This window comes from Anarrhichthys ocellatus, unplaced genomic scaffold (assembly GCF_004355925.1).
Source record: "Anarrhichthys ocellatus isolate YVR2014 unplaced genomic scaffold, GSC_Weel_1.0 scaffold11, whole genome shotgun sequence".
NCBI classification, from domain to species: Eukaryota; Metazoa; Chordata; class Actinopteri; order Perciformes; family Anarhichadidae; genus Anarrhichthys; species Anarrhichthys ocellatus.
The window spans coordinates 1,863,762-1,873,908 of NW_022280041.1; the positions used below are offsets into that span (position 1 = coordinate 1,863,762).

General features: G+C 43.6%; 1 protein-coding gene across 2 annotated transcripts in view; it reads left to right on the forward strand.

Annotated features, from left to right (window-relative positions):
- col4a6 (collagen, type IV, alpha 6) overlaps nucleotides 1-10,147 on the forward strand; it is a 94,601-nt gene that overhangs the window by 72,350 nt on the left and 12,104 nt on the right. For both annotated transcript variants that reach the window (XM_031851557.1, XM_031851558.1), the window contains exons 13-24: nucleotides 1,761-1,850; nucleotides 3,660-3,713; nucleotides 3,882-3,944; nucleotides 4,132-4,176; nucleotides 4,811-4,864; nucleotides 5,385-5,454; nucleotides 5,570-5,680; nucleotides 5,764-5,913; nucleotides 8,062-8,148; nucleotides 8,315-8,472; nucleotides 8,592-8,774; nucleotides 8,891-9,074. In XM_031851557.1, coding sequence (XP_031707417.1) covers nucleotides 1,761-1,850; nucleotides 3,660-3,713; nucleotides 3,882-3,944; nucleotides 4,132-4,176; nucleotides 4,811-4,864; nucleotides 5,385-5,454; nucleotides 5,570-5,680; nucleotides 5,764-5,913; nucleotides 8,062-8,148; nucleotides 8,315-8,472; nucleotides 8,592-8,774; nucleotides 8,891-9,074 — 1,249 coding nt within the window. The remainder of the gene's footprint in view (nucleotides 1-1,760; nucleotides 1,851-3,659; nucleotides 3,714-3,881; nucleotides 3,945-4,131; nucleotides 4,177-4,810; nucleotides 4,865-5,384; nucleotides 5,455-5,569; nucleotides 5,681-5,763; nucleotides 5,914-8,061; nucleotides 8,149-8,314; nucleotides 8,473-8,591; nucleotides 8,775-8,890; nucleotides 9,075-10,147) is intronic.

Sequence of the window (10,147 nt, forward strand, 5' to 3'; positions counted from 1 at the left end):
GTGTGTGTGTGTGTGTGTGTGTGTGTGTGTGTGTGTGTGTGTGTGTGCATTTATGTGTGTTTGTGAAATGAATTGTTTAATGCATGTTAAAATCTGACTGGTGGTGGCTTGACAACCTGCTCTTCTTCCGTCCAACACATTAATTCACCCTCCATCTATCCTGCCCTCCTTTAACCCCACCCATCCCTGCATCCCTCCCTCCCTCCCTCCTCCTCCTCCTCCTCCTCTCCATCCCCAGACTGACTACCCAGACTGTTTGTTGCATCCGTCTCCTGTATGATAAAAAGATCACATGAACCTACTCGATTCTGTCTGGTTTTGTTCTTTCAAATGATCCGTGCTGCCGCTGAGACACTTGTTTCCCTCACTGGGGTGTGACAGTTCAGAGATTCTACATGATGAAGTTTTTCTCCCAAATTGAATAAAAAAAGATTTTTAAATAATCTTACATTTTTTGGCATTTCATATGAAAAATTCTGCTTAAATCAAAGCCTTCAATATAAAATAATAAACTTCAACACAGAAGTGTCTGAGCTGTCACTCTGGAGGACGATCTGTGGACTGTACCTGGGTGCTGGAATCACTTGCTCCTACTTCCCATGTTGCACTATATTTCCCCTCCCCCCTTTTTTAATCACGTTTTGGGCGTCTGGTGGTGAACTCTGGGATTTGCGGTTCATTTGCCTGCTCTTTGACTCCTCAACATCCATCCATCCACCCATCCATCTCACTCACAGCAATCACACCAAGAGTACTAACAAGTCCACTTCCTCACACATTGCATGGCACGGTATGCTCAACCAAACCAACTCAGACAGGTTCAGGGCTGAACTGAATGTGGAAACAGCCGGGATCACTGTTGAGTCTGCTGAGATATTCAAATTGTCAATTCTTAAAATGGATCACCAAGAAACTCAAGATGAAGTATCCCTGAGCTCTCTTTTCTCCTGTTCTTTCACTCTTCCTCTCTCATCTATCCATCCATCCATCTATCCATCCATCCATCCATCTATCCATCTATCCATCCATCCATCCATCCATCTATCCATCCATCTATCCATCTATCTATCTATGTGGCCAAAAGTGTGTGGACAAATATGCTTTTTGGGCACTTTTTGTTTGAAGTAATTTCACAACAAAGTATTTTTGTTTACATCTTCCTGAGCAGACGTCACAAAGTGCTTAAAATAAATTAATAATAATAATAAAAAGAGTGATAATACATTTTTTTTAAATGTCACAAAAAAGGATGAAAAATAGAAGCAGCAGAACAAGAGATATTGTCTTTTTTTATTCCACACATTCTTCTTCCTTGTCAAAACGTGGCGCCTACATTACCCACAATGCACCCCGGCGGTTCAGGTGTGAAACTGACGTAGCCTCGTGTCTCCAGCCTGCAGCAGAGATGTCTCACTTCTCTGTAACTCCACATCACCAGATGTATTTTCCTTCTCAAGCGTTTACAGACACTTGAGACATTTTATCAGACTTCACACAGCGTCACAGTCAGCTTTGGCTGTCCACATACTTTTGTCCATGTAGTATATTTCTCTCTTTCTATCTGCTTTTTTTTTTCTTTCTCCTCTGTTTTTTTGTTCATATTTTGCTGCTCCTTTCTGCTCTTGTCCTCCTCCTCTCATCTATTTATTTTCCTCTCACCTCCCATCATGTCCTCCTTCCTCTTCCTGTTTCTCCTCCACCTCCATCTCCTATAATATCCTGATTGGCTAACGGTGTGTTGTGTGTATTTCGGACTCCAGGGCGACGTGGGTCTTCCCGGACCCAGTGGTACTCCCGGCGACGGGTCGCTAAGAAGCGAACAAACTCTCACTATCTACAAAGGAGATAAGGTAACACAGCAAGGGAAGGCTAGGAGCAGAGGACACACACATACACAGATGTGGTGGGGTTTCACCAAAATAGTGTTAGAAAGACGGTCAATAACAAAACAGGCAGCAGGCTGTTTGATGTTTGAAACTAAAGGGTAAATATAAGAGGAAGAGGAGCAGTGATTGCAGCAAACTTTACGGCCACGGAGGAGGAAGAGGAGGAGGAGAAGTGGACGAGGTTGGTGCAACGGAGCGTCAGTGTAGCATCTTTTTTCTGCCACTTTGTATTATAACACTTCCTGCCGTAATCTGGAGGCAGAAATAATCTAAACATTTTGAGTTAAAGTTGTACATTTATTTTTAAATCAGGTGTCGGAACATGTGATGTAGATTTATAGATACAAAGGGGTAAAAAATCAAACTAGTCTTTATGCAGATTCTTAGATAACCCTCTGACCTTTCAAAATAAAGGCTTTCATCATCAGAAATACATGAAAATAAAACATTTCTATCAAATTTTGTGGCTAAAACCAAAACTATAGGCCCCTCCCTTTCTGCCTCCAGAGACACTTGGATTGTGGTAAAGGTTTAACTAAAGCAATGAACTTCGTACCGACCAGCCTCACATCATCCCCCCACTATCTCCTCACTCCTCCGCCCGCTCTGTGCACAGCAGCCCCTTCAGTGGCTTCATCCACAGTCACCTTTCCCCCTCGACTTCCCCCAAACGCCCCAAAATCTCTGCCCGTCGTCTCCGCCTCCACCTGCCCCCCTGGTGATATGGTGATAAGCGTAAATGGCTCTCTCTTCCCTTGGTCACGCTATCCAGGGCGACGTGGGCTTGCCCGGTGACCCCGGCCAGCCAATGATCAATGGCGTTGTGGAGTTTGTGGGTTTTCCCAAAGGAGACAAAGGAATGCAGGTTTGTTGGAAAACGCAACTCTTCTCCTAGTCGACGTTTTTAAGAGCTGCGCTGTGTCAAAGATGGACAAATACAGACACGTGTCCTTCAACGTCCAACCTAAACTTTACAAGTTCCTCCTGGTCATTAAGTCAGAAAAATACCAGATACGTTTGTAGAACAACATGTATGGTTTTGCCCAATAACTCCCAATAAAGCCATTAGTATTCATCTCAGTTCAAAACAGTATACAAATTAACTTGCAGAGAAAAATGACTCTTAGTCAGCATCATGTAATGGAGCTGTTAGCACACTCGCTGTCTTTGTTGTTGCATTTAAAGACACTCCAACATCTAAATGTGTTGCTACAAGCTCTTTGTTTATCCTTTTCATGACATGATTGTTTAATGTTCTTTGTTCCCAGCACTCAAAGTGTCAATGCAAAAGCATCCTTGAATGCACCAACATGCATCCTTAAGATCACACAATGACAATGCAACGTTGACAAAAACCTTCAGGGAATCAAATCCAGTATTGGTGAAAAGTAGACGTAAAGATTGAGAGGCTACGGAGGTCACTACTGTCAACATTAGAAATCCCTTTTGTTGCAAAACCATCGAGACAAAAATACTCTGAGTCGTTGTCCCTGGGTCCCTCCGCGTTCTAAGCCCAACACACAGCTCCCTCTCTGGGGCTTGAAGAGCGCCGGATCCCTCAGACATTCCACTTGATCCACAATATATTCCCATCAAGAGTTAACTCTGGGATTAGCCGGGTTGTTGTCTGTTGCCTTTTGAGTGAGGCTTTTACAGTTTGCACGGACGTACAAAGGTGAGTTTAAATCCAAAGAATGTTTTAAGAGTTAATTTACTGCAAAGTGACGCTCTTCTCATGTTCACCTTTGTTCTCCCTCCGTCTGTCTCACAAAGGGTGCGCCTGGCCCAAAAGGGATCAGAGGGTTCCCCGGCAGTCCTGGCAGACCTGTAAGTGGTTGTTTTTTCTCCCAGAAACATCCATTTTTAATGCTATTTCTGTAAAATGAATGCAACAACTCTTCTTGAAAGAATCAGAGAGGTTGTTGAAACAGCTGAGAGATCAATATATTCCCCCTATAATATGTTATATATCATATTCTTTTTACTAAATTCCAGGGACCTTTCGGCTATCGTGGTGAACTTGGAGAGAAGGGCATTCCTGGATACCCCGGTGCCAGAGTAAGAGCTAACAGCTGACTGTGTGACACCACATTAGAAGTAGAATTGTGTGCATTTTGTTGTGTAATCCCTCTGCACAACTGGAGAGTCCTTAGTTATTCTTGCGTGGTGAGGTCTGTTATCAAATATGCACCTTGCCTTTCCCTCTTCTTCTGTGGTGGATGTCGTCTTTGATTCCACCAAACAGGGTCCTCCTGGTTTTAACGGGCCTCCCGGACCTCCAGGACAACAGGTGGGCTTCTGTTAACTGATCCCTTGAAATATTCAAACGCTGAGACCTCAATATTATGAGCCGTTATACTTTTACATTAGACACAGAAAATACTCATTTCTGATTGGCTAACAGGTGTCACTGCACATCGTGCACATCGTGTAACAGGACACTTCATCATCACACAATTTCTACAGGACCAGATGCATCACAGAGGAAGCTCATGTATTTCTGGGTTACTCACTAGAGACAAGTAGAAGCAGAAAGTCTCTGAATATGGGAAAGTACCTCAAAATTGTTCTGAACTACAGTACCTCACTAAATGTACATCTGTTGGTGTCCTGAACGATGAAATAATGGGTGAGGTGGAGGAGGAGAAAGCCTTTATGTCCTGTATCAGGACACATTCAACATGTAGTGCAGATTAAACACCATCATCCAGTACATTTAAACCAGATTTTGTAATATTTTATATTTTTATACACACACACACACACACACACACACACACACACACACACATTGCCATTAAATAACGAATAACAGTACAATGTCAACAAGTCAACAAGACAACAAGTCAAACTTAAAATCAACTTAAAATCAAATAAACAACGACAGTAAAATGATGTAAACCTCTTTCTTTTTGTCCTGACAGGGATTCAGAGGTACTGCAGGTTTCTCGGGGCCCTCAGGATACACAGGAGCAAAGGTAACACGAGTGTGTGTTTCTTACTGAACACCTGCTCAGAATAAACACCGTTTGTTTGATGGATTTGGGACAACAGCATTGCGATACCTTTTTCTCACCAGCAGATGGCGTCAGCGTTTCTTAAATTCATTTTTGCCTTGGCTACTTTAATTTGGGGAAGCAGTCAGCTATCAGGAGAAGAAAAAAAACTGAAAACTTAGCTTTGTGATAAAGAGATATATTATTATCTCTAAATGACATTATCTCATAATAATGACTTATTATCTCACAATAATGACTTATTATCTCACAATAATGAATTATTATCTCAAAATAATGACTTATTATCTCATAATAACGACTTATTATGACTTATTATCTCTAAATAATGACGTATTATCTCTAAATAATGACTTATTATCTCATAATAATGTCATAGTATCTCATAATAATGTCATAGTATCTCAAAATAATGACTTAGTATCTCTAAATATTTTTTTATCCCGCTTATGTGGTATTTTGTCCTGAACTTGTCTAACAGGGAGACCAGGGAGACCCCGGAGCACCAGGACCTCCTGCTTACGTTAGTGGTGAGGGCACTGCTGTTCAAGGTAACACACAAACCTAAACTAATAGTTTAATAGATCAACCACAGGTTTACTGTGAGTTATTGTTTAATATGTGCAAGTGTCCCGTGTTGAGCGTCTCTTCTCTGATTGGCTGTAGGACTAACAGGTGACCCGGGTCTCCATGGCCTGCCCGGAGCCCCCGGTGACCAGGGATTCCCAGGATACGCAGGACCACCAGGCCAACCAGGAGTTGGTGGTTATGGCACAGGTAGGCTCTTCTACGCAGAGATGCAATGGGTTTATTTTTATAAAATATAGCTCAAATTAACCCAAATCTGTCCTCACGTGCAGGTGGTTCCGGATCCCCAGGTTTTCCCGGGACCTCCGGCCCAAAGGGAGAGAAAGGTAACCCAGGCTTACCAGGCTACGGCTCCGAAGGAAGCCCCGGCAACCCTGGACCCCCCGGACCCCCCGGCACTACTGGACCTCAGGGCCCTACGAGTACGTTCACAAACGACTAATCAAAGCTCTCCCTCCACAGGTGGTCGTGATAAGGATTGGCTTGTTTGAGAGATGAGAAGACTCCCAATCACAATGAAATCAACTATTTTAAACTTCCCTTTTTTATTTTACATCCTGTTTATGTTGTCTGCTGTTTATTTGACTGTGACAAAGCACTGTGAGGTGGATTCCTCACATGAAAGGAGCTAAAATAATTCAATTTGTTTTTTTACCAGCCATAAAAGCCAGTTTACCTCTTAAAGTATAAGACAAGATAGAAAGAGACTTTAAAGCATCATGGCTGACTGATTTAACTGTCCTCCAAGGCTTTGCCGTTGAACCCTGCATCATCTATCCTGAGTGGTCCGGGCCCAAAGGCAGGTATCCTAAACGCGGCCATATTGCCATCACCACCATGGCAATATTCAGCCCGCCAAAGGGAAAAGTCAAAACAAACAAAACACAACTTTCAGCCGGCAGTATCTAACTGCCAAAAAGCTTTTTTTTTATTTAACGCTATACTCTGTGGAGGGTGCGGTGGTAAGTATAGTTGAGAAGAGTGAAGGCCATTCTTCAGACTTGGATGGGAGGGCCTCTCTTCTCCAAGCTGCTTTTCTCCTCTTTGGCCAGAAGGTGTCGCCCTGCTGCCGCGCAATTCACTGATTTTACATGGACATCGATGCATGGCGGCAGCGTTGTTTGCAAACAGGGATTTTATTTTATCGGCACAAACGGGTCAAACGAAGGAAGACAAAAAAAAAAATGAGGGACACAAACAGAAAGAAAATGAGAGCAATAAGAATGATGAGCTGTTTGTTGGGAACATTTCATCTCTAGGACATAGTCTAAAGGGACAGTGTGGATGTTTGGAAGTCAGTGCATCCTACAGTAGATGGAGTTTGGAGAAACAAAAAGACACCAAAAGAAAATCGGTTTAAGTGTACGCTATATTTATAGTATTCTCACCGCTTAGAACTGAAGCTATTATATTCATCTACGCTCTCGTCAAAGCCACCGGACTCCATTGACAAAACCTCGCAGAACACGGGGTTACAGGTGTCTCGATCGCTTAGTTTGTTTGTGTAGTTGTTTGACTTTTTGTGTTTTAAATGGTAAGTTTGGATTCACAAAAGTCACTCAACAACACAAACAAACTAACCGATTGAGGCAGCGGTAGACCTGCGACCACGTTCTGCGAGGTTTTTGTCAGCGGAGTCTGGTGGCGTAGATAACAGCTTCGATAAAGCGTTGAACATATTCTAAATATAGCGTACAATTAGACTGACAGTGATTGTTTTAGGTGTCTAAAATACGTCCACAGCAGGTCATAGCTTTGCTCCGTGCTGGTACTCCTGTCTACTGTAGTTAAAACACTGAACATGGATCAGTAGCTCATACAGACTCCTTTAATCACTTGATAAACTATAACTACATGTATTTGGTGGTGAGAGAGTCTCAGCTCAAAGGTTTACGCACCAATGATTCGTCATCCTTGAACCTAGACAGGGTTATTACCTCCGTCCTCGACCTCAGATTCTCTTCACCACAAAACTCCAGAGTGAACTTCCACTCTCAGATAATATCACAAATGTTTATTTGTTGGCAGTTTGTCTCCTTTGTTTGTGTCGGTGCTAAACTGCAACACACTATGCATGCTGCTTGTGGCAAGTAGCTCTTCACGGCCATTATAGTCGATGTGAAATCACTGAATATGTTCAAGTACAATGCTGTTTTATATTTTAGTACGATATAAACAAGTTAATGCTTTTTATTTATTTATTTTTTTTACGTAAGCATCTGTCGTCTTGCAACAGCTGCTGAACTCTTTCATTTTACTCGCTGACCAAAGAGACTAATCCTGATTCCACACTGACACCGAGCTGCACTCGCACTGTGCTGGTTTCAATCTAACACATTCAATGTTTAAGTGCATATAAAAATAAGTAAGTAATAATAAGATATCATTATTTTCACATCTTATATCAGTCAGTGCAGTGCAGCTCAAGTTCAAACAGTGTGAAATCTAAAAACAATGTCGTGTGTATGTTTGTTTGTGACTATACTTTGTGGCTTATTTACCATTTTAACCTCTAATTGTGTGTGTGTGTGTGTGTGTGTGTGTGTGTGTGTGTGTGTGTGTTCTTGCAGGTGGTGCCCCCAATACTCTCCCTGGAGAGCCTGGACCTCCTGGTTCCAGAGGAGAGCCGGGTGAAAGAGGACAGGATGGCTACAGAGGTAAGCATCGCTGCTCTTCTTTGACCAATCCCTGAAGAAACACGTCTTGCATTTAAGTCCCTTTCACAGTCCGTCCCTGAAATGTTCGGGGACATTTCCTGCCAGTGTGAATTAGCCGTTTCAAGCCACTTCACAACCTCGTTGTCCCGTTTCCCTCGTCCTCCAGGTGATCCCGGTGACTGTAAATGCTTCGGAGGAGGCACCTCGGGGTATCCCGGGTTAGCTGGAGCCCCAGGAGTCAACGGCAACCCCGGCTTCGCTGGACGAAAGGGGGAGCATGGTGACGGCGGCTCACCTGGCTTCAATGGCATCCAGGGACCTCCTGTAAGTTTGTATTTTTAGTATTTTTCTTTTGTTGACAGCTTCCGTCCCACTTTGCATCCACACATTATTTGTTGTAAAGCCAAGTCCCACGAGCGTCCATCATTTCCATCCTCCTGCAGGGTCGTTCTGGTGACAGCGGCTACTTTGGTCGTAAGGGAGAGAAGGGGACGTCTTACTACCCCAACCAGGGTTTCGGGGTGAAAGGAGAGCTCGGCGACACTGGACCCAGAGGACCTAATGGTGAAACTGGAACACCCGGCAGAGACGGAGTGCCTGGCTTCCCCGGATCCCCCGGACCCCCGGTGAGTGCTTCAACACACAGTATTCACATCAATATATAAGATTTGAGCAAGTTCTTAAAAGAAGGTAAACAAATAAAGATTTTAAAACAACCTTCTTCTTTGCTTTTCCTCTGCAGGGTGACGGCGGCTACGGCACAATTGGAGAGAAAGGTTTCCCAGGGTTCCCTGGGACAAAGGGTCGTCCCGGCGGCCCCGGCGAGCCCGGTATCGGCTACGCCGGCACGCCCGGCTTTCGCGGAGAGCCTGGAGACCCCGGTATTTATGGGCTGCCGGGGCAACCGGGTTTACCCGGACCGAAAGGTAAGTGATGCCGAGGAGGAGCGTGTGTGTGTGTGGATGTAATGACTTATTCTCCCCACAGGGTGAAAACACCCGACCATACCTCCATCCCATCCAATCAGTGTTCTGTAGTTACCATAGCATCCAGTAGAGGACGTTTTTCGGGGACAAACGGCTCCTCGCTGAAGCAGCCACACGGACCTGAAGGGACGACATGTTAGACTTTCTCTCCCCGCACCTTCATGCCTCGGCTGCTGCAGTTAACTACCTGATTAATGGTTCTCCATTAATGTGCTTGTACACTTCTTCTGCAGCCAATAATCTCAAATCCATGACCTGCTTCCTTTGCTGACTCAGTGACCCACACTGATGAGATTTTTAATTGCTGATTGCGCGACAGCTCCTGTGCTTCTTTAGTCTCAGAGGATTTTATTCACTCGGTCAAAATGTGATTCTCAAATCAGGTAATAATTCAAATAAGTTGGATTTGGTTGCTCTTTGAAAGGATGATGCTGGTGTCATTACAAGACCGCAATAACCCACCAAGCTAAATGTTGTTTAAAAGACACAATATCAGTGACGAACATTAAAATAAATGTTTGCAACAGCTGGCTGATTTGGACTATTACTTTGAGACATGTAGAGCCAGACAGGTTTATGTGATTAACATTTTTATTAACTGGAACAAAAGTCAAAATCAAACTGGGTTCAACAGTCTGTAAAAACAAGCAACAAAACAAAAGAATCAATGACCCAAAGATGAATTAATAACTATAACACTTCATCTAAAATGATTGTGATCGATGTAAACTAGACCTAGATTAGCTCACAACGCTGAATGACACCAGCAGCCTCCGTTAGACTTCCTTTAATCCGGTTCTTCTTCTCCTCTGAGACCAAACGACACAAAGTCCTCAGCAGCAGCTGGGCCACTCATGGTGCTCTCATACCATGACGCTAATGCTCAGCAACTCATTCATTTTGCTCTTATAATATGAAGGTTATTGTCACTCACATGAGCGGAGAGAAGAGTCTCTCTCTCTCTCCCTCTCTCTCTCTCTCTCTCTCTCTCTCTCTCTCTCTCTCTCTCTCTC